The 23,597-nt window shown below is 52.9% G+C and overlaps 1 protein-coding gene across 1 annotated transcript; it reads left to right on the forward strand.

The window, feature by feature from the left end:
* Positions 1-21,822: 21,822 nt before the first annotated feature.
* Positions 21,823-23,374, forward strand: LOC149913971 (coiled-coil domain-containing protein 81-like). The gene is made up of 3 exons (XM_090128039.1): positions 21,823-22,309; positions 22,508-22,764; positions 22,950-23,374. The coding sequence occupies exons 1-3, from the start codon at positions 22,225-22,227 to the stop codon at positions 23,037-23,039; spliced, it is 432 nt and encodes a 143-aa protein (XP_089984165.1). The 5' UTR covers positions 21,823-22,224; the 3' UTR covers positions 23,040-23,374.
* Positions 23,375-23,597: the final 223 nt, after the last annotated feature.

Consider the following 23,597-nt stretch of genomic DNA (forward strand, 5'->3'; position numbering starts at 1 on the left):
TTCATAAATGAGTCAAGAAGATCTTCCTCAAGGGCTGAGTCCTGCCTGTCTACGGAGCCTCAAGGCAGACCATCCAGGCTCCCACTTCTGGCATGCAACTCAGCGAAACTTCTCAGGCAAAGGGTAAGGAAGATCAGGCCAGTGCTGGATGCACTGAAGCAGATGGCAGCATCACCACTTCGTGGGGAAACCAGCCTGCCTGAGGAGACTTGCATCACCCGCTCTGGATTGCTGCCACCCATAAGAGAAGAAACGGGGTCTGCCAAGTGTCAGCCTCTGAAGACCAAAGCCCCTGACCACAGGGAGGACACATCCTACCCACGCCTTGGTCCAGCTTTTGACCTGGCCGGCCAGCTTTTGGCCTGGCAGGGCCTCAAGGGCCAGCCCGTTTTAAACCTCACAGGGCCCCCCCGGCCAGCCGGTTGGCCGGCTTTGGGCCTGGCAGCATCCGCTGGGCTGGCTGGCCAGCCTTTGGCCCGGCACGGCCCTCTCAAGCCGCTGGCCTGCTTTTGGCCTGGCTGGGACCCTGGCTGGCCAGCTTTTGGCCTAGTACGTTCCCCCAGCCGGCCGGGATACCACGGCCAACCTGCCAGCTTTCTGCAAGCAGGGCCTGACAGGCCAGCTGGCTTTTGGCTTGGCAGGGCCCCCTGGCCGGCCAGGAGTCTTATGGCCTGGCAGGGCAACCCGAGTCAGTCAGCTTGCCAGCTTTTGGCCTGCCAGGGTTCCCCATTTTGGCTGGCCAGCCAGCTTTTGGCCTGGCAGGGCCCCTTTGGCTGGCTTGGAGAGGTCTGGAAATGCAGAGCTCCATGGGCCAGCCGGCCGGCCACCTTTTGCCTGGCAGTGCTCCCCTGAACGGCCAGCCGGCTTTCGGCCTGGCCCAACTGGCCGGCCAGGAGGCTTCAGGCCTCGGAAGGGTTCCCCAGCCAGTCAGCCAGCTTTACCAAAGATTCCGGATCTCCCTCAAGGGCTGAGTGCAGCCGCTCCACGCAGCCCCAAGGCAGACCAGCCAGGGCTGCCACATCTGCCTTGTGGATCACTCAAACTCCTCAGGCAGAGGACTAAGAAGAAAAGATCACATCAGCCCAGCCCAAGCTGCCAATGTAGGTCCCCCTCCCCAGCCAACTGCTCTTTCATCTTCATGAGCCCTTGTTCTGCTGGGGAGGACAGGTGGAAGCAATTCACCTGTCTGGCAAAGGGGTGGAGCCTGGTGCCACCCCTCCCTAACCTCATTTCAGGGCTGGCTGCCCCCTGTAAGGGCTCTCTGCATGGAGGTGTGTTCTTTGTTGTGTTGTGTGTGCCTGGTCTTCAGAATGGGTTCAGCAGTGTTGTCTTTGTGTTCTGGATTGAGTTCTTTTCCTTTTGGGGGTAATACCTTCTGAAAGGGCACTGCAGTTGAGAAATCAGTTAGGTTTGGCAGTGGAAATGCTGTGTTGGAGGGACTGTTGGTGCCGTGAGCTGACAGCACAAGCCTTGTATTGGCAACTGTTTTCTGTGACATGGATTAATTGTAGCTCATTTTAGGGGAGGAGCCTGGGATTTGATTGAATCGTGTTGAGGAAGGGGGGGAGGGGAGAGCCTCTGTGGGTAAGGACGTGTTGTGAGCTGCAGTGCTGTAGCACTGTCTGTCTGCCTAGGCTTTCTGTTTGTTCTTTCGTGGGACTTTTGTCTCTTTCCCTCTTCTACTCTTACCTGAAGATCGTTGTGCTGATGACTGCCTGTGTTGTTGTGTAGGCTAAAATAGTTAAAGCAAACTGGGGCTGGAAGTGCAGCAGGCAGCTCCGTGCTGTTTAATGACTATGTGAGTAAATAAATGCATTGCTGATTCTGCCTAAAGATGCCATAAATGTAGAGCGTATGTTTTATTATTGTTCTTGATTTTATGCTGTTGGAGTTGGTAATAGCCTGAAGAGTCTGGGAACCTCTGGGTGGAATAGTTTGTTGTTGTGTTTAGCTTGCTGGCTGTTGTTGGAGAGCGAATTCACACAAGGAGCCAAGTAGAAAGGACTGTGTACTGCTGGGCCCTGCACTGTCATGATCCCTCTTGCTTGGAGCTGCTGTGAACCAATGAGGGAGTCTGACTTTGAAGTAAACGAAGTCATATACCTCTAAGAAAGTATAAGCGGGGAATGTTTTAAAAGGAAAGGTTATTTAAGAGGATTTCAGTGATGTAAGTCATGCTGGAGGCCATGAATGACAGGAGTTCCTGAGAGGTCAGTAGTGGGTCCTGTTCTAATATCTTCCCTCAGGATCTGGATAGCGGGGCAGAGTGAACCCTCAGGAGGTGCCAGCTGTCCCAAAAGTGGGGGCAGTGACTGACTGAGCAGAGGCCATGCAGCCATCCAGAGTGCACTCAGCAGGCTGTGAGGTGGCTGACACAGGATCACGGAATCGTAGAACTGTAGGGGCTGGAAAGAACCTCTGGAGATCGCCTAGTCCAACCCCCCTGCTAAAACAGGATCCCTCCAGGGGTAACTTCATTATAGAGAGTCTCATGGAGTTCCTTGAGAAGTGCAGAGTCCTGCATCTGGGGCGAAACGAGCCCAGGCACCAGTGTATGCTGGTGGCACTCGGCTGGAGAGCAGCTCTGCAGGAAAGAGCCTGGGGCTCCTGGTGGACACCAAGTGGAACGTGAGCTAGCACTGTGTCCTTGCCGCTAAGAAGGCTGATGGCTTCCTGGCTGCATTAGGCAGAATATTGCCTGTGAGTGCTGGGAGGTGATTCTTCCCCTGTGCTCAGTGTTGGTGAGTCTGCACCTGAAGCGCTGAGTCCAATTCTGACTCCCCCATATAACAGACAAGTGAACGAAGAAGAAAGACTCCAAAACAGGGCTACCAAGGTGATGAAAGCCCTGGAGCACCCCTTGTAGGAGGCAAGGCTGAGAGAGCTGGGATGTCTCCGTGTGGAATGTCTATAGAGGCCTGAAGAGAGCGTGCAGAGAGGTCAGAGACAGGCTCATTTGGGTGGTGCCCAGTGCCAGGACAAGAGGCAGTAGGCACAACCTGGAACACAGGTTCTGTCTGACCAGCAGGAAGCACTTCTGTGCTGTGCAGATGTCAGAGCAGTGGCAAAGGCTGCCTGGAGAGGTTGTGGGGTGGATCCGTGGGGATCTCCAAAAGCAGTCTGGACGTGGTCCCAGGAACCCTGCCCTGAGTCTGCTGAGCACATGGATCCAGAGGTGTCTCCAACCTCAACCATTCTGTGATTCACTTATTTTTATTGAGTACTCAAAAACCCATATGTTTGTTGGCAGAGTTGGTTTTCACAGCCGTGTTTAAAGCTTTGTGTCTCTATGTGGTCAGCTCTTTAGAAACCAGTTGTACAATTTCAAATTCACTCATCCTCGAGCTTTCAAAGATAAGCACCTGAAGCCCTTTTCTTTCTGGATTGCTGAAATATCCTGGGGAGTCTGCAGGGAGAGGAAGGGAAGGAAGAAAAATACAACAAAGAAACAAAAAAAGAAAGAAGAAAGAAAAGAAAAACGCCTATGGAAGACACAGGTAAAGGAATCTGTCAAGTTACCTAGCTCAAATTTTCATTGAGAAGGAAATAAATACTGGGAATAATTTCAGTTTATTTTCTTAGCTTCTATTTGTGCAAAAAGGGAATCCAAGCGTGCATTTGGTTTGCCTGTGCGCTGGAAGCTCTGTTGCTGCTTTTTTGCTTCCAACATAACCTCTGTTCACGTTTCTGGTTGCCCTTCAGAACCTGCTGTGCATAAGTAAAACAGAGCCAGCACGTTGGATTCAGTCTCTAACCAAAGAGGCCTTAAGCTGACCAGAAGCAGCAGTGGAGGCATTTCATGGCGAGTAGCAGCAAAAGCCAAGAGAGTCAAGAAGTCAGTGAAGAGCAGGAAAGGTAAGCTGGGGCTTGGATGGGTATTGGGTGGGAAGGGTTGTTAAAAATAAATAAATACATAATAATGAAAATGAGTTAAGTGAAGAAAGAAATGAGCTGAATAATAACAATTAAAAACAGTGGATTGCAACAAATTCAGGGCAGGCAAATATGAAAGCTTACTGTGTAGCAGTTACCTGAGGCCCCTGACTGATGAGTGATCCTGGGATGGAAGAAGGAGTTCAGCCAGTTTGATGGGGGCTGATAGTTGTAGCTGTAGTCACAAGTAACTGGTTCTGTAGTGAGAGCTGAGCTTGGCAGTTCATCTTGTTGGTGCCAAGACTTGTTTTGCAAGCAGGTTTTCCACTTCGGATGAGTGGGTATGGAGTGGAAAAAACCCTTCAGAGCCAGGTGAGAACCAAAGCAGGAGAGAGGAAAAGTGCCCTTTGCAGCAGGGATGCCGTGGTCCTTCTCTGTCCAAGCACGTGAGCCAAGCACGTGGCCTGGTGCGTGTCCCTCCCTCCTTCCTTGCTCTCCATCCCTCCCCTTATCCATCCCTTCACTTCTGTCCACCCCTCCTTCCACGTTCTCCGTCCATCCTCTTCTCCGTCCATCCTTTCACCCCTCTTCTCCATCCCACTCTCCTCCCCCCCATCCTCCCACCTCCAACCCCTACATGCCCCACTCCAACCCTTCCATCTCCCCATCGCCCATTGCCCCCCATTCCCTCCCCGCCATCTCCTCCTCCTCTGGCTTTAACACAAACTGGGAAAAACAAGGTTGTACCCCCAGAACTTACCGAGATCTTAAATCCTAAATTACTTAGGAGTGTGGCTATCAGGGATGCCTGGCAGAGCCAAAATGCAGCCCCAAAGGAAGTAAAGTTAAAAGCAGGAGCCAGCCCAGTCAGCGTAAAGCAGTGCCCTCTGAGGATACGAGACTGTAGAAGGACAGAAATCATAAATAACTTTTGGAGTTTCGATTGCTAAGTGAATGTGAGTCCAAACACAGCACCCCAATCTTCTGATGAAAAACTGGACGGCAAGAGCTGCAGTTTGGTACAAGACTTGAGGGCAAGTGATAGGACTGCTGAATGTATGCACCCAGCGGTAGCAAATCCATACACTTCATTAACCAACTTATGAATGAGGAGGTGGAGTTTCCCTTCTGGATTTGAAGGATGCCTTTTTATTATTTTATTTTTGCCTGCTTTGACCAAATGCAACCTAAAACCATTTGCCTTGGAAGAGGAGAACCCCAATACGGGGAGAAAAGAGCCAGTTAACCTGGACAGTGTTAGCCAGGGCTGTGAGAACAGCCCAGTGATCTGTGAGAACTGGTCAACTCGTGAGCCTGAGACTTGGGTGCCTCCATCCCAGGGTGGACCCTTACTGCAGTTTGTGGATGCCACAGCAACAGAAGAGGACTGTGTGCATGGACTGTGAATTTGCTACAATTCTTGGTGTAAACGATTATCAGGCTTCTCACCAGACAGCCCGAGTGATCAAAAGGAAGGAAGCAATCTGCTGAATGCCCAGAGTGCTTTTCTCCCACACACATGTGGAGGTGCATGAAAAAGGTAGCTTTTAATTCAGGGCTGACTGACTTGAGTGTGTGTGGTGAGTGAGGCCTTGGTTCTTCTTTTTCTTTGCTTGGGGGTTGGGTAACTGGGTGGGCCTTCCAAAGACAAGGGTTTGCACTCTTGTTTTTCAGGCTGTTTGAGCTCTTGTGGTTCTGAAATGGTAGAAAGTACAACAAACATGCCAGCAGGACAGACATGCAAGAAAATGAACGCAGAATCTGTTTCCTGTGCTTGTGATTCAGTTCTGCTGTCTCATTTAGCTTTTTCAACTGCATATCTAGAGTTCATGATAATCCTATGAAAGTGACAATAAGATGCATTAAGTATTAAACTGGAAAGCATTCTAAGCAGAAATCTGTTCTCACCATTCCTCCCTGTTCCACTGCTGTTACTAGCAACGTTCTGCAGATTCTGAGATGTTTTGCTGGAGAACAAATGCCTATTCAGCAGTGTTGAAACCAGGCTGCAAATTGGCTGACAAAATCCATGAGCATTCCGTGGTTTCCAGGATTACAGCAGCACTTTGGCAGTGTACTGCTATTCCAGTGAACCGATGGGCTGATCCCTAGAGGTGCTGACATGGTGATCAATGAAATGCAGAAAGAGCATTTTCCAGCTGTGTGCAAAGATAGAATCTATTGCTCTTAAATAGACTCCTAGTCAGTGTCCTTCTGCAGTGTTTAGGCTTATGATGTGTTTTCCAAATGCATTTTTGTTGAAGATCTCTAATGTACTGGGAAGTACCTCACCTTCATTGTAACTCGTATTTCTGAGTCAGAAGAAATGCACACCCAGAAAAGTGCAATACAAAACTCAGTAAGAAGCAGAGGCACATCTACTCTCACAGGTCACATTCTGGGCTCTCCTGTTGCCTTCAAGGCACTCAACAACAGGCAGTTTAGAAACTCCCTTTATACTCTGTTTTATGACTTCATTCACCGTGGATCAAAGCGGCTAGATATAAGCAAAAATGCAACTTTCCTTACAGACTTTGCAAAAAATGGTTTAAATTAGGTCGAGCTCCAATTCTCAAATAAAATTGCACAGGAATCAAGGAAGCTAACTGTAGTGAAGTCTTCCTGCTGGTCAGATTAAACAGTAGACTGAAGGTCTTGTAATTGGAATGCTCCATCTCAGAAGAGTGCTGAGATAAGAATATCCGTAATCTGCATTTGTGCAGTCTGTTTTAGCTAGGAGCTCCAAACTGCACGTACAGAGATCCACTGGCTGTGTTTGACAGCGAGTCAGTAAGAAGATAACCATCACACAGGGACCGTTTAAGGCCACTGAAATCAAGTCGTTTCTGAGAGGTGACACATCTGCCTCTTGACCTGACCAGATGTTTGTTCAGAAAGCAATGGTTAGAAGGCAATTAACCAATTAAGGTATCTGTGTTTGGATGGCAAAGATTTGTGTTCACTTGGCATATGTGTGATTAGTGAAGCATCACGAAACAGTGTGAACCTGCAGTACTCAGCCAATGAGGAACCAGGGCAGAAGGAGATCAGCGTTGGGCAGTAGGGGATAAAAGGTGGAACACTGTTTTCTGCGCGCTCCTGCTTGCAGGAGGCCCAACACTGCCATTGTAAATAAAATCTGCTTTATCAGAGATACCGTCCTGGAAAATTATGACAAGCTGGAGCTTTGCAAGGACGTGGAGATCACTTGGTGATCTCTGCTTTCCATGCTGGAGCTGCAGCCAGGTGTACTTAGGTTTCTGAAGTCCCTTTCAGTCTCAGGAGGGAATAAAACAGCCCGAATGGAATGGGTGCAATGGGGCTCTCTCCAGGACACCTGCTGCCTCAGAGGAGTTCCCATCTACTGAACACCTACGGAGCTCCTACAAAAGCACCACGCACAAACGAGGAAGGAAAGAAAAACCCAGGACACGGCAGAGGGGTCCTACCTCTCAGTAGGTGATCCCTGTTCCGTGTACAGAGGATGGACCTAACTGCACCTCATCTGTTCCCCACTTCTTCTCCCCCGCTTCGTACAGGCACTTACAGACATCATGGATGGCAAAGTAAGGCTCGTGGAGAAGACTGGGCGTACAGGAGATCTTTAATTCCTCGGAGCTAGAGCACTGCTGGCCCGTACTTGTCTAGATCATGGGTATTTTCCAACAAGCACCAACCAGGCACAGCAACCCACAACCAAAAGTCATTGCCCCTGCCAAGTAACCAGCCTGGCTAGAGACCTCTCATTAGAGACTTGGAAACAAGACTAGAACCATTATTCCCATTTCACACGTTGTCTTCTCTTCACCACGCATCACGCAGACACAAACAGGTTGGAAGTAAGCATGTTACTACACACCTGAGCATCCTGCTGAGCAAGGCCATCATCCACATACATTCCCTCAACTCAGCTTCCCTGCAAAGACACAAGGATAGAAGACTCAGTTCACCAGAGCATCTACTGGAAACAACTCCTGAGAACTCCCCATTCAGGACCAGCTGCTGGAGATGGATAATGGAGTCTGTCAAAGGGAATACCAGCTTACAAACACAGCGAAACACAGCTCAGGTGTGCTTCGGGCTTCCTTCTGAAACAAGCAGCAACCCACTTTACTGGGATGTTTAAAGAAGGGCCCACACCACTCATGCACACCCAGAGTCAGAGTCTCCTCCCTGCAGAATCTGCATGTGAGGAGCAGGCCATGGGACACACAGGGTCCCATGTGAAAAAGCCAGCCTGGAGATCCTCACCACTGAGTGCAGAGCTGTGCCCACAGCTCTGAAGATTCACCCCCTTCTCCCCTCAGCGTGGCTCACTGCTGCGAGGGACACGAGGACCCTTCGAAACATGGACAATGTGTCAGATACAATGTTATCCTCAAGGGAGCAGCCACATTCTAGCAAGAACACACACACAGCATCTACTAGGAACAGGGCCACCACCTGGGTGCTGCCCACAGCATTTGCCAGCCATAACCTGCTAAGTACAGAACTGGGCCCAGGGCTCTCAGCATCACTGCAGCACTGCAGCCGTCATCAGTAGTGCTACAGCCTCCAATTAAGAAGCGCAGACAGTAAGAAACTGGCAAGAGAGCCACACGTCCTGCTGACAGACAGAATGCTCCTCCCCATTTTATTTACACCAGCTCAGATGCTGGTGAAATGCTAGTCTAGCTTCTCTCTGGACAAACAGCAACACCGAGGCTGGCCAGTGCATCACACCTAAAAGCTCCCCAGACTCCTTCCTCTTCACGTCTGCCTGCACACACACAGACTGACTGTCAGACAGCAGGACAAGGCCTGGCCTTTTGCTCTACTTACAAAGCTTGTAGTTCTCATCAATGCGACGAATCTCTTCCTTGGTGTGAGAAGCCACAATTTCAATCAGGCAACCTTCATCTGTTCCTGCTCCCTAGGGAATCGCCAAGGCAAGATTTAAGGTACCAACAACTGCTCGTGACGTGCAACCAGGTTTCTTTAAGAGTTCATATAAAATAAGAAGACATACATAACAAAGCAGTAAGTCCTTGGCCAGAACTTAAGCAACACGAAAGGAAGACTTCCAAACCTTCACAGCCCTCCTTAGTTCGTGCACATCATACGTGGTGGTGGGAGTCATCACCCCAATGATCACCCTCTCAAAACTCCCACTCAGCTCCGACTTCAAGTCATCAATCAAATCCTAGAAGGCCAAGAGAGGAGAAAGGAGTTGGCAGAAGGTACGGCCTTCGAGGACAGAAGGAACATCTTCATCCGTGCCTGCAAGAAACAAATGGAAGCTAGTCAGGCTGCTTGCACAAGAATCACAAGTGCCCTCTGCTCTTGGGCCACCTCCAGTCCCCTACACAGCCAGCTCTCAACAGCCCCAGGACTACAGCTATGCACACAAAGTGCCACGACCCACACCACCAGAGCAGCTGCATTTCGGGACATCTGTGTTCAGTCCCACCAGGCCCTCTTCCTAGCAGTTCTCCATGTCAATCATAAAGCAGTGTGCTCCCATCATAGCCCCAGTCCTGACTTGTAGCAGGTAAGGACCATTATTCTGCACCATTACTTTTGCTCTGCTCGGCACTGGTGAGGCTGCACCTGGAGAACAGCGTCCAGGTCTGGGCTCCCAGTACAAGAGACAGCTGGACGTACTGGAAAGAGTCCAATGGAGGGCTACCAAGGTGGTGAAGGGACTGAACACCTCTGCCATGACAAGAGGCTGAGAGAGAGGGGGCTGCTCAGCCTGGAGAAGGGCAGCTCAGGGGGATCCCACCCACGGCCATCAAGCCCTGCAGGGAGGGGCAGAGAGGACGGGGCCAGGCTGCATCCAGTGGAGCCCAGTGCCAGAACCAGAGGTTGCCACCAAACATCAGGAGCACTCCTGCACTGTAAGCGCCGCAGCACTGCCACAGGGACCAGAGAGGTTGCGGTGTCTCCTCCTGGAGATCTCCAAACCCATCTGGATGTGTCCCGGCACCAGCTCTGGTGGTCCTGTTGGAGCAGGGCTGGACCAGATGGACCCAGAGGTCCCTTCCATCATCAGCCATCCTGTGCTTCCACAGCGCACCGCGACGTGCTGTGTTTGGCTCAAAACGGCCATTCACAAACGGGTTTCTCCTGCCTCCTGCTCGGCGCATCTCTGTGGGATCGCACTGCCTCCTACGATCCACAGCTGTTCCAACAAAGATAACAGCGAAACAGTGCTGCCTTCACGGCGCCGGGGCTTTGGAAAACAGGCACAGGAATAACCACTGCATGGGCGGAACCCTGTGGGCTGAACCAGGAGGGAGCAGTTCGCCCAGAGAGCTTACCTGGAAAAATCCTTTTTCCAGAGAAGCTGCGCCGAGTTCCTGCAACACGACGACCGCAGGCATCGCCGCGGGCAGCCGCGCCGGGGCCGTCCGGGGCGCGCGGTGATGACGCAATGACGGCGCGGCCGCGGACGGAAAGGACCCCGCGCGCAGCACACGCCCCGCTCGGCACGCCGACCAATGGCAGAGCGGAGGAGGCGGGGCCGAGCGCGGGCTCTCCGCCAATGGCGGCCGCGGCCGCGGGCACCGCCACCGCCCCCGTCCGTCCCCAGCTGTTCTCGGAGGGGGAACCGCGCCGCCCTCCGTCGTGGCGGCGAGGCGCTGCCGGGCTGCGAGAAGCGGCGGCTGACCGCGAGCGGCGGGACCCGCCCGGTGCCCGGGAGCGGCTCCCGGCTGAGCCGGGCGGCCCCGAAAGAGAGGGAGCGATCCCACGGATCGACTCGCGTTCGAGCCCGGCACGGAGTCCGGCGGGCGCCTTCGCTTCTCGCTCGGCTCCGATCGTCGGCAGCGCCGTGCTGAGCTGCTGCCCCGCAGCTGCCGTCTCCAAGCGCCGCTTTCCGTCTGTCCGTCTGTCCCCGCGCGGAGCTCCCGGAGCTGCGTGAAGCCGACGTGGAGCCGCTTCGTGTTGGCCCCGAGGAGGGAAGCTGTGAGGGGGCAACGATCGTTCGGATGGGAGCCGGTTGGGAATGCGGTCATTTCTCTGTTGGTTGCTCTGTGTGTTAAGCGATTCAATGTTTACCGTTCGTTTTGCTACGTTTCTGCCCGCGGTCGTTCCTGCAGCTCCAATTAACCCCCCCGTCCCCGTGCCCACCGCTGGGGAAGGACGGGCAGCACAAACGGCCGTGTCGTAGGACTGCGACCGCCGGCGCCGTTCCTCCCCCCGCGTCCCCTGCCCTCCTCAGCACCGCGTGGGAAATGTTGGGTGGGATTCCGGGAGAGCTGGGGCGGCTCGGCCTGCAGAAGAGGCTCGGGGGGATCCCGGGCGCGGCCATCGGTCCCCGCACGGAGGTGCGGCGAGGACGGAGCCGGGCTGCGCCCGGCGGTGCCCAGCAGAGGACCGGAGGCTCGCGCTGCGGCACAGCGGGTTTCCCCGCAGTGCTGCCACCGCCGCGCCGCTTCCCCCTGCTTGCGCTAGGCAGGCTGCGCAGCCCGTGCAGACGGTGCGCACCCAGAGGCGCCCGTCCCGTGCAGCACGTCCGGCAGCTGGGGGACGTTGGGGTGGTTGCTGCGAGCCTGTGGAAAGTGAAAGTGTTGTTTCTGCAGTGAACAATGGAGAAGGGCAATTGATCTAAAGAATTAAGTTGTAGCATATTCTTAGAAATAATTAGTACGAAAAGTAAGAATAATATACACATATTGGTAACATTTTTAGAAACTTAATTACTGAATTACCTAACAAATTCGTTCTCACAGCAGATTTTGAATGTTCTAAACAATGTGTGTATAGTGTTTGGAACTAGAGAATATATTGTAACGTTGTTCATTAGACCGGCAGAAGTGAAATACATTTAACAAACTTACAAAGAGTCAGGGCCTTTACACAAAGCAAAACTGTCACACTCTGTGGGAATGTCAGGATGCCATAAGCAGGCTCCAGGATACTCCCTTCTATCCTCCTTCCGAGCTTATCTCTATGGAAGGACAGATGAATGACCAGAACAATGACTTAGTGTAAAGGGGTACAAATGTTAAAGGGGGGGTCATAAAACAATCAAGGGGCTATGTTTATGTTATAAAACAGATATCCAAAAACCGTGACCAAATGTCTGTTGAGAAAACAACTGTTAGAAGGTAATTAAACAATTAAGATATATGTTTAGGCGTCAGGAGATTTGTATTTACTCGGTATTTGTATAACTAGTGGAGCGTCGCGAAGAGCGTGAACCTACAGTACTCAGCCAATGAGGAACCAGGGCAGAAGGAGGTAAGTGTCGGGCAGTAGGGGATAAAAAGATGTAACCCTGTTTTCTCGGGGCTCTCCTGCTTGCAGGAGGCCCGCCATTGCAATTGCGAATAAAACCTGCTTTATCAGAGATACCGTCCTAGAAAATTATTTGGATATTTCCTACAAGCCGAGAGCTGCAGCTCGTCCAGCTCAGGTTTCCCTGTATGTCACCGCTGAGCCCCCAGCTCGGGTCAGCGCCGTTGGATATTTCTGCCGATGATCACGGCGCAGGAGATGAGTGCATCCTCGTGAAATCCAGCGGGCATCCTAAGGCACGAGGTGCTGCTGGCACTCCCGAGGTTTTTAAGGGGCAGCAGGAAACACCGGAGGGCTCAGGGCAGTAGCTGGGGGCTCCTGAAGGGACTTGGAGGTGCTGCGGGTTCAGAATTGCGTTTTTAACTCAAGTTTCACACGGAAGGTGGCAGTTTGGCTCAGCACCTCGAGGTGGCAGCAGGACCCCCAGCAACAGAAACGCCCGCTGCCCAGAGCCCCGTGGATGGCTGTGGGAAAGATGGAGGGTGGAATAAACGTAGAACGTGCACAGGAGGTTATCAGATGAATTCAGCGTTGGCACCAAGCTTCTCCCAGCAGCCCTTTGCAGGCAGCTCAGTCATCGTGTTTTATTCTCTCCTCACCTCGGTCCCAAAGCATTTTCCTCCTCTGCCAGCAGGTGTTACCTCCGACCTCGTCACTGGGCAGTGCTTCAACAGCACCAAGTTGCCCCTGTGGCAACACCTCATTCACCTCGCTGCATTAGCACTCAAATGTTGTTCTCATTAAACTACATTCTCTCTTTCCTCCTCCGAGTAAAGTATTTGTCAGACCAGAGAAATAGAAGGCTGAATCTGGGACAGCCACAGTCTGCAAAATGGTTTGCCCAAGGAAACAATGCTGCAGGCCGAGAGGGGTCTGTGCCAAGGAGCGCATCTGCAAGCCACAAGAGAAATATCACCCTGCAGCCCTTCTCCTCTGAAACAGAAGGGAACACCTCAGAAAGACAGAGCACGCTTCAAAAGCTCAAAATCCAACACGTGAAGCTGGCAAGAGAGGACTCTGAGCTGCCATCCTTTACGCTTCCCTCCACATGGGGTCCGTCACGCAGAGGACCTCACTGGCACTGGCAGGGCCCTTTCTTGCAGCACTCGTGATACTTAGGATTAAATGTACACAGAAATCATAACAGAAGTTCACTGTGAAAACTACACATAACGTTGTTCCTTCCACAAGCAAACAAGCCCAATACATGCTGGTAAAGATACCTGCACAATAAGAAACAAAGATGGCACGGCAGGACAGAAACAGGTAGTGTGCGTGTTTAAAGGCATTTCAGAGCCTGATGGTTCTTGCTGCAGCACACCTGACTCGTGTTAAAAGCTGAACAGTCACAAGAATACCTGTTGCCATCAGCTGCCATCATCCAGAAAAGCCAGACTTCTGAGGTCACCTGGCCCAGACATTCTTTTTGCTCAGCACTTTATTCCCGCAAGAGAGATTTGATCACAGCACGTGCATCAGTCTTCAAACAGCCCATCCTAGCAGCAAGGAGCAAGGAGTGGCACTAATACTTCTTCACTGGTGGGAATCTCAACAGAAGGTGTTGTGCTAAAGGTGTGAGGTGAAGGGAACATCCCTATCAAGGTATAAGCCTTAGTATGGAAGGTTTAGTTATGGCATGCTGACTAGAAGAAAAAAACACGACTATTACCTTGTACTTTTTCTTTTTGTAGAGATTGCTGTATTCAACCAAGCACGCTCTCCTGTCTCTGTCCCAGTTCTAGAAATACCCAGAAGAGCTCAGTGCTCTCCTGCTTTCATTTACTGACATGAACTATTTTGAAATGCACGTTGTTATAGGCTGGCACAAGCTTTAGTGCCTAAAGCCAGAGCTTGAGAGGCCAACACCAGTCGTGGGGCCTGAGAGACTGGCACTGGCCCCAGGACCTGAAGGCACAGCCACAGCCAGTGAGGCCGGCACAGGCCCTGGGGTGAAGAGACACAGCCACAGCCTGAGAGGCTGGAAGGGTCCCGGGGCCTAAAGCCACAGAGAGGCCGGCACCAGCCCTGGGCTTAAAGCTCCAACCACAGCCAGCCAGACAGCACCAGCCCTGGGCCTAAAGCCACAGTCAGAGGCCAGCACCGGCCCTGGGGCATCCAGATGTGCGTTCCTGTTGCTTCCTGCTAGTTCCCCTGGGACTCCATCGACCACGGGAGGCCGTACTGGCCTTTCCCGGTTTTTATTGGGCTGCGCAGAAGTCATCCTCACTTCTCCGTTATTTTACGTCCCATAGCCCCACTGGGTGACCAGGGTGTTGGTTTCCTAGAATTTGGATCTGGGAGGCGTCCATCTCCTTCACTTACGATGAAGGCACAGAAGCGATGCGGGCACTCGCTGAGGTCACAGTGGCTGCTGGGCTGGGAGCGTTTGTGCCACAGCTGGTGAGCAGAGCTGGTGCTCTGGTGAGCGTGCTGCACGCAGAGACTGAGCTGTTATTGAGCCTTCCTTGAGAGAGATCACCCTGCGAGAGCCCGTCGGAAGCAGCGCTGCGGCGTGTGTGTGAGCTGGGCACAGCTCGGGCTGAGCAGTGAGCAGGTGAGCTGGGTTTGCTGCTGGCTGGTTGCCGGGAGGTGTCTCAGCAGAAAAGCTGGGCTGGGGAGGAGTTCCCAGCTCCAGCGGTGCCCCTCAGCACGGCTGTTTCCGGGGGAAATGGGTTCTTGCTGAGATTCCATCCCACCATGCGATGAGGGCGATGAAATGTCATTACTGCCTTGGAAATCCACTGCTGGGCACAGAGGGACGCGATGGGGACGGGCCGTCCTTACTGCCATGCAAAAGTGAGTTTCTTCAGTCCTGTGTCATGGAGTATGTAGGAATGAATGTTGAGTATTACTTCTGGGCAGGTGCAGTGCTGTAGGGGATGTCAAGTGACCATTGTTACTTTACATTAGAGACGCCAACAGTGGCAGTGGATGGCAGTAGTGAGACAGATGTTTGTGCATAAACCGTGGTGCTCAGAGCTGGGTGAATTCCTTTTAGGGCCAAAAAATACCTTCCTCAGCTTCTGCACCTTCTGTTTGCTGGTGCCCCTTTGCTCTGCAGAATGCAGAGCTGCCAGGCAGACCGGGGTTCCTCTGCTGCCCTCTGAGCAGGAATGAGAGCAGTAATGCTTTGTGTGAGCGCACTGCAGTTTAAACATCAGTTTCTGTTTTGGCTGTAGAACAGTGTCCTTTGGTTTTTGCGGGGTGGACGTGGGCTCACAGGACAATGCTGCTCCTGGTGTCTGTGAAATCGACACACGATCTGTTGTTGTAGGGACGGAGCCTGCGTGTCCGTGGAATGGTGCTGGGCATGGGGGGAAACGGAAAGCCTCCGCAGGTAAGAAGCTCTTGTGAGCTGTGGTGTGGGTACCTGCCTCTAAATAGGGCAGCATGAAGGGCAGTGTGTGATGGAGGAGAGAAGAAAGGGCAGTTCTGTGCAGTTCTGTGCTGACTGCAGAAGTGGCACAACGCTGTAGCAGCGGAAAGGCCAATTGAAGAAACTACGCTTGAGGACCAGAAGTTTGTGGCGACTGTGCTGAAGTCTTCCTCCAAGGAGATGCTCTTCATGTCTTCCTTGTTTTCTTTCTGTCAGAAGCTGATGCCAGTGGCCTTCCTCTGAAGCGCAGCCATGCGGAAAGGCAGAGGGGGAGCACCGAGTGTGACATGGCACCCAAGAGAGGTCCAGGCACACAACAGGCATCGGGGTTTGGTGCACCGTCTTTCTAGTTAGGCTTTCTGTCTGTCCCTTGCTGGGACTGTTTTTGTCGTGTGTTGGCTGTGGTCATAATCACATTAGCATTCCTGTACTGATTAGAAATGTGAACCACGGTTCACCCGAGATCCTAAGATCCATGACCGTGAACACTCCAGATGAGATGTCCTAGCATTGTGGCCCATTTTGCAGACTGAAAGTAGCGTTGGGCTCTTGCTAAATCTTGTTGCTTCTCCTTTCTTAACAGAGATTGGTGCTGAGCCAAATGGCAATATCTCTGTGAAAGTGGTGCAGCAGGTGCGTTCTGAGAGAGCTTGTCACCAAACAGCAGCTGAAGCTCCTCTCCGGGCTGGAGGGCTTCCTAGAAGAGCAGGTCCAGCACAGGGGGAAGACCTTCCCCTGCTGTGTGCCCCCGCTCCGTCTCCAAGGCCCAGGCTGGATGTAAACGCAAGGGCTTGGAAGAAGGGAGACCAACAGCAGCGCAGCTGCCTGCCAAAAAGAGAGCGAGGGGTCAGAGCGGAGACAGCGTGCCGGCTCCAGCAGCACAGCCTGGGCCTGCCGCAGCGCGGAGCTCCAGGCGAAGAGGTGAGCAGGTGCTGTGGTACCGCCGTGCTGAGCTGCTTCCCTTTTCAAACACCCCGAGTTTGCTTAGGGTTTGCTTTGCTTTTTCCTTCTCTGTACGGGGGCAATGGGTTGAAGGCTACAAAGTCCAAGGGCAGTGAGGTGCCAGAATGCGCAAGCCCGCCTCTTTCCGTTAGCTCCATGGTGGTGGTCTGCACGTCCCATGGAAATGTCATTCACTGAGAGGCTTCCTAGTCCAACTCCCTTTGTCTTTTTTCTGCCATCTGCTTTTACGGTACCCATGTTTCTGCAGTTTTGCTGTCGACAAAACAAATTCATCTTTTCTCTTGCCTTACAGCAAGAAGACAGCGACGAAAAGAGAGGAGCGTGGAACTGAAGAAGGCTTCTCAGAGAGCTGCTACTGCACGAGCAGAGGTGAGTCCTTGGTGAGCACAGACACGGCTCCTGTTGTTCCCAGGGCCTCCGTCTGTCGGACACGGAAGAGATTTCCCGAGGGAAGTGGTGTCCTCTTCCTACACTCGCCTTGTTTCTTTCCAGTCCTGTGCAACGAAAAGCCTTGTGGAGATGATGCAGAAGCTGCAGCTGAAGGACCGAGAGGAGGAGCGTCAGAAGGCAGCGGCTGCCTTCCAATCAGACAATGGCTCCCATTTCACCGCAGAGGTGTAGGAGAATGGGCCAGAGAGGAAGGCATTCGTTGGATCTTTCACATCCCCTGCTACAGCCAAGCTAGTGGCATTGTGGAATGATCCAACGTCCTCCTTCAGAAATTCCTGAGACTGGAAGAACCCCATTGGACCACCAGCACCTCTGAGGCAGTCAGAAGAATTAACGATTGCTGGGGAATTAATGGCTGTCCTCGATTTAATGCCTTCTGTCCCAAGGCCCCACCACTCTTGCCCGTCACTCTCGATCCAGATGCAGATAAGCCAGGGAAGCCCTCTTATCTCCCTGGCCAGCCTGTGTTGGTTGACTTGCCTAGTGTGGGGCCAGTCCCCCTGACCCTAACGGAATAATAAATATGCTTGCAAGGCTAACGATGTCCAGGAACAGGAATATAAAATTAACACTCGCTGGATTATTCCCTCATTTTAACCGTATTAACAAAGCTCAAAAGGGCAAGCCGATGTCTGTTTTATTTTACAGAAGACTCCTGAGGGACCGTGACTGAACACAGGGAGGCCGACAGCTGACTTTAATCATTGGTGCTTTGGTGATTAGTCTTGCAACGTTTGACCAAAATGTCATTTTTGTTATTTTGCTGGATAGTATGTGTTGCAACTCCTGTCACAGTTGGTCATCTTCCCCAAAACTTCAGGGATGGGAAGGGGTGGGATAGAAAAAACCCTTTTTCTTCCAACTGGCTGAGCAAATAGCAAATGTCTATAGGCTGAGTAACTGTTGGGTCTGCGGAGGACCCATGGGACTTGAAACCTGACCCTGGGTTTCAACTCCTATCGCCCCTAAATGGCTGGCAAGCAGCTACAGCAGAATCAACCGCGCTACCCGCTGGGAAGAATCCATCTCCATGGCCAATGCAAAATCCCACTGTGGGGTTTTTTTGTCTGAATCGTACTCAGCCAGGTGGTATCTACGTTGGGACAAGCAATTGCACTTGGGTTTATCGTAAAATGGGTTTTGAAAAGGGACCTCGAGCAGGAAGCCCCACTGTGCATCAATGGGGGTGGTACATACAATCAGTTGGGACTGGGACAAGGGTTCTCTCACTTCTAGTCCTCCGCCAACAACACCCTGTTGACTGAAGCTGGAGGTATGAGATGCTCCTGGAGGCCTGACGCCTCCAGGGAGCTTGGAGGTGAAAGTGGAGCAGGAATGAGAGTGATACTGGTCATGGCTGGAACTGCAATGTGGCAGGACGTCCTTTTGGACCTCTCACCACCACATACTTTCAAGCTCATAAACTGGCTGATGAATGGGATGGACCCTTTGATCAGTAGCACTAAAGGGACCTGATTGGATTTGTGGCCATTGTGCACACAAAGAACTGCCAGCAAATTGTGGATGTGGCTCTGGGCAGCCTGGTCTGGTGGTTGGCGACCCTGCAAGGGTGGAAACGAGATGATCTTTGAGGTCCTTTTCAACCCAGGCCATTCTATGGTTCTGTGATGATTCTGTGAAATACATCCATCACACGTGCCAATGGCCAAGGGGTTTTGGAGGAGTCTGCAGGAACGGTTGGTCCTGGTCTCTTCTCCCAGAAGCCATACCTTCAGCCTCCTGCTACCAAAACCTTGGCATAAACCCAACCGACCCTGTTTCTTTGTGTGTGCTTCCTGTCCTTTGGATTCTGTATGAGAATAATGTCGATGCTTTGGCTGTTGCTGGGCAGTTCTTCCACTCAGCCAAGGCGTCTTCAGCTCTTCAGACTGCCTTGCCAGTGAGGAGCTGGGGAGGCACGAGGAGCTGGGAGGGGACAGAACCAGGACTGCCGACCCAGAAGGGCCAAAGCAATATTCCACACCACATGGCACCAGGCTGAACAGTAGAACGGGGCTCATGAACTGGCTGGGCAGTTCAGCAGATGGTGAGCAATGGCACTGTGCATCTCTTGTTCCCAATATTATTCTTTCATCATTCTTACTCTTCTTGCAATGATGATCACCCTCCTTGTTTTTCTTACTATTAGTTATCTGCCTTTTCTCTCATAATGAACTCTCTTCATCTCAGCCCACGGGTTTTTACACATTTAATTTGGATTCTGTCCCCCATCTCACTGTGGAGAGCGGGTGAATGGCTGCGTGGTGCTGAGCTGCCTGCTTCTCCCTAATAAACCGAATGAATGAGAGGGTGAGTGTCCAGAACCAAAGGCTTTATGCTAAAGCTGAAGGCAAGACGGCTGGGGAGCCGTGTCATAAAACCACGACACTTTAGTGATTAACTTTTGCGTTGTTATGCTAACAGCATTCACTGAGATAACCTCCCAAACTCACCTATGAAAAGAGTAAAGGTTTCCTATGCGATCACAAGAAATTCATTGGCTGGGGGAAAATAGTTCTAACTGTAAAATTGCAGGTCTTATTCTTTGAGCTTATTCTTTGAGAGCTACTGCATATTCTATTGAGAGGGAAGAAACAGATGAAGATTGTGAACACCTTTGTGAAGGAATTAAAGAACCTTTAAGAAAAGAGAGGTGTTTCAGGTGGGATGTTAGGAAAAACTTCTCCGAGAGAGTGGTCAGGGGCTGGAACGGGCTGCCCAGGGAGGAATTGGAGTCAGCATCTTTGGAGGTGGTCAAGAAGAGTTTAGATGCCGTGCTGAGGGACGTGGTTTAGTGGTGAATATTGGTGATAGGGGGGTGGTTGGACCGGATGGTCTTGGAGGTCTTTTCCAACCGTGGTGATTCCATCATTCTATGCATTTTGATGCCAAGGATTTTGCCTCTGTGTTCCTAACCAAAAGCACAAAAATCACAGAATCACAGAATGGCCAGGGTTGGAAGGGACCTCAAGGATCACGGATCTCCAACCCCCTGCCACACACAGGGCCACCAACCTCCCCATTTCATACCAGACCAGCAGCCCAGGGCCCCATCCAGCCTGGCCTCGAGCACCTCCAGGGATGGACGGGGATCCACAGCCTCTCTGGGCAGCTGTTCCAGCACCTCACCGCTCTCTCTGTAAAGAATTTCCCCTGACATCCAACCTAAATCTCCCCTCCCTCAACTTCAAACCATTTCCCCTTGTCCTGCAGTTATCTCCCCTTCCAAAGAGTTGATTCCCGTCCTGTTTGCAGGCTCCCTTTAGGTACTGAAAGGCTGCAATCCTTGCTATCTGTTCTTCATTACAAGGTTGCAGCTCTTCACAGTGCACTCCGTGCTACTTCTACGTGATGCCAAAGCCGACATCTACTGTTTTGTCTCCGTGAACATCAGTGAAGGTCAGTGGGTGCCATTTTTTCTGCACGAAGGAGCTCAGGTCCACACCTTTGCTCCACACACACTTCCATGCCAGGTGCCAGTTTGTCAGATTGCCCCATCTGTCGCATGGCAACACCATGGAACGGGGCACTGGTGGGAAGGCGCAGGCTCCCTGACACGCAGGCTCCATGGAGAATAACTGCACTTTAGCACTTAATAGAAGCGTTTGCATTTTTCTCTTCTAAACTGTATTGTGACCAAAAACTAGTCCCACGTCCAAACTGGTTTTCAAGGTATCGCATTTCCTGTGAAGCGCTCTTTGAGATGAAATTTCCTTCCTCTTGCTCTTAGAGAAGCTCACTTTAGAAGGAAAACAGAGAACAGGCGCCTGCTGCCAAGCTCCCTGGAAATGCTGGTTCTCTCTCCCCCACTCTCCAGGCATTCAGCTGGCCATCTCTAAGAGGGCGCGGGTGTTCCGGGGCGGTCTGCTGCCTGAAAAGCATCCAGCCAAACTAACGTGGAACCCAAGGCCAAGCAGCAGACCTGCACTGAGTAAAGGCAGCCAAACCCACCCCGTGGTCTTTGTGGAGCTCGAAGGCCAGCCTGCCCTCGGTGCCCAGAGGGAGCAAGCGAGCGCTGCAGCCACCGAGCTCCAGCTCAGCCAAATGCCTGAAGTTTAGGGCGAAGGAGTTCAGGCCAGCACAGGGAGAACCTCCGAAGATTGCAGACTCAGCATCTGACGGTGAGGCCAGCCTGCCCGAGGGGCCGCCGGCAACACCTCTGGTGTGGTGCTGCTGGCACACCAGGGCTCCGGGTCTGGGCAGTGCCAGCCACCAAGGCGCAGAGCTGGGCTCCTGCCGCGGCAGGGCGGGCAGCAGGCTGCTGTGCCAGCATCATAATGGGCAGCAGGCAGCACCGGCCACACTGTAATCACGTCACTGTGGCAACGTTTGTGACACGGGCACCCAGGAGGCGTATGAAGGCGGAGCACGGAGGTGGGTCCTGCATCCTGAAGGAGCATCTGGCAGAGAGCAGACGCATCTGAAGGATGAGCTCCGGCATGGCTGTTGCCAACAGGGAGCATCGCGGTGGTGTGAAGCAGACCGAGATGAAATTCTGGGAGGATGGCCCCGCCACACAGCGGGGCTACAGAATGCCAGAGGTCACCGCCAAAGGTACGCGGGCCCACAGCCGGCACGGGGACCGTCTCAGAGCTGCCTCCGTGTGGGGCTGGGGACAGGGACGACATTTTCCATCTGCCACCTCCCTCCTGCCCTGAGCCAGCAGGAGAAGCGGCAGAAGCAGAGCGTGACCTGCTTTTCCTTTGCCCTGCAGAGCAAGTTGCTGTCTGGGATGCGGTGGCCGTCTATGTCCAAGAGCAGCTCCTGCTGCGCAAGGTGGGTCGGCGCCTTCTTCCCACTTGTCTGCTTGCAGGGGTGGGGAGTCCCCTTGCCTTGGGCCACAGAACGCAATGACTCTTCCCCTCCACGGAAAGCAGGCTATTCACCCCCAAAATGCCTCTCGGGTACCAGTGGGCCTCCCGCATGCGTGGTATGACTGCACCAAGTGTGCTGGGGCTGATCACAAGCTCTGCAAGCTTCTGGATTCCACGAGGCTGCTTCTGCCCTGACTGCTGTGCCGCGTTTTTGGAGGGCGAAGGGAGGGGGAGGAGCGGGCAGCTCCTTCCCAAAGCTCTCCCACTGCCCTGCCTGAGCTTCCGAACAGTGGGAGAGGGCACAGCAGGACCCAAAGCACCGTCCGTGGACGGGGCAACCTTCAGCTCTTCCTCCAGCCTTCACACTTCAGCCCTTCCCTTCTCTTCCACGTGCAGGGAGTCCGAATTCCCACCCTCGGCTCCTTCAGCATTGCCTCCGAGCAGATCGAGGCTGAGGATGGAACCATGACTCTTCAGTGGCCTGCGTTTCACCTGGCCAGGAACCTTGCGGGCATCCGTAACCTCGCGGATAACAAGGATTACCTGCCAGGTACGAGGAGGCTTAAACCCCTTCTTGCTGCACAGACAGGACGAATGGAGCCATCCATTGCAAAAGCAAACCTCACCCTCCCTGCATGGAGTCCGTGCAAATATGGGGCTGTCCTGGGTGGTGACTGCAAGAAGCAGCACTTGGGAAGCAGCCGTGGAAGAGCCGCCGCATGACAAACTCTGCCGTGTGATTTTCCAGGCCATAAGGAGGTGGAGGCCCTCAAATACTCTCAGGTGGCCACGGCCGCATCTGTGAGCCGGCAGACTGCGAAGGCCTGCATATTCGGCACCACGTCCCTCGTCTCCCACTGCCTGAAGAAGGGGGAGAACATCGCCTTTGTCCTGAAGGACATCGGAGTGCTCCTCATCGAGGGAACGAGAGTCCACGTCAAGTTCTACTATGACTTCCTGGAGAGGATCAGCGGGAAGGAGAACCTAGAGAAAGTTGTTTTCAAGGTGAGCTGTAGGTTTCTCCGTGGCCTGGGCAGTCCCACGAGCCCAGAGCTGCCTGCACATGGCTCACCAGGCGCTGGCCGGCTGCTTGGGCCGTGCGAGAGCTGTGCTGCCGTCAGCTCCTCGTGTCCCCAGTGCCTCAGCCGTGACGAGGACGTCCCGCATCCTCCCCTGCTCCTCCCCTGCAGGTCCCCTGGCTGCTGAACATGCTGGTGTCCCGGATGGCAGCTGTAGCCTCGCTGACCTCCTCAGGCCGAGTCATCGTCTTTCCCAGGTGAGGATGTTTGTGGCTGCAGCCCCTGCTTCCCCACTTGCCTACGGCATCCTTCCACCCCCCCGTATTCCTTCTCTCTCATGCCGTTTTATACCACTTCTTACTTTCGGGTAGAGCTTGAGTCTCCCAAGTCAAATATACCTTTGTCCTGCAGAGTGTACTTGAAAACATGTAAGGTGGAAAGCCTTGGCTCAGGGTGGGCCAGGAAAACAGGGTAGCTTATCTGCTCCAATAGCGTCATCAAGTCCCCATCCTTGCAGGGCGGTCATGGAATGTGGCCACGGGAATCCACCCTGCTCCACACTCCATGCTTTCTTAGAGGCAGCGTGCCAGGCTCCCCTGGTGCTCGCTAACACCTCAGGTCACAGGTAACGGTGCTTAGGGAACTCAGGGAAGGCTGACCTTCTCTTGAGAGGTAGATCTGGTAGAAGAGATGAAGGGATGTATGTGACGTTTTCATCCCATCGTGGCTGGGTGACTCCGTTTCCCAGGACAGTCCTTGGTACTGGGGCTCAGTCGATCCTGGGGAAGGATGGCCTTCAGGCGATGTGAGAATCTGCCT

This window comes from Phasianus colchicus, chromosome 32 (assembly GCF_987193195.1).
Source record: "Phasianus colchicus chromosome 32, bPhaCol1.hap1.1, whole genome shotgun sequence".
Lineage (NCBI taxonomy): Eukaryota > Metazoa > Chordata > Aves > Galliformes > Phasianidae > Phasianus > Phasianus colchicus.

Excerpts from the sequence above, each read along its gene's own strand:
- LOC149913971 (XM_090128039.1), top strand. The coding sequence starts at position 22,225 with ATGACTCTTCAGTGGCCTGCGTTTCACCTGGCCAGGAACCTTGCGGGC. Across the intron at positions 22,310-22,507 it reads TAACAAGGATTACCTGCCAG|GCCATAAGGAGGTGGAGGCC; the intron begins GTACGAGGAGGC and ends GTGATTTTCCAG. Across the intron at positions 22,765-22,949 it reads TAGAGAAAGTTGTTTTCAAG|GTCCCCTGGCTGCTGAACAT; the intron begins GTGAGCTGTAGG and ends CCTCCCCTGCAG.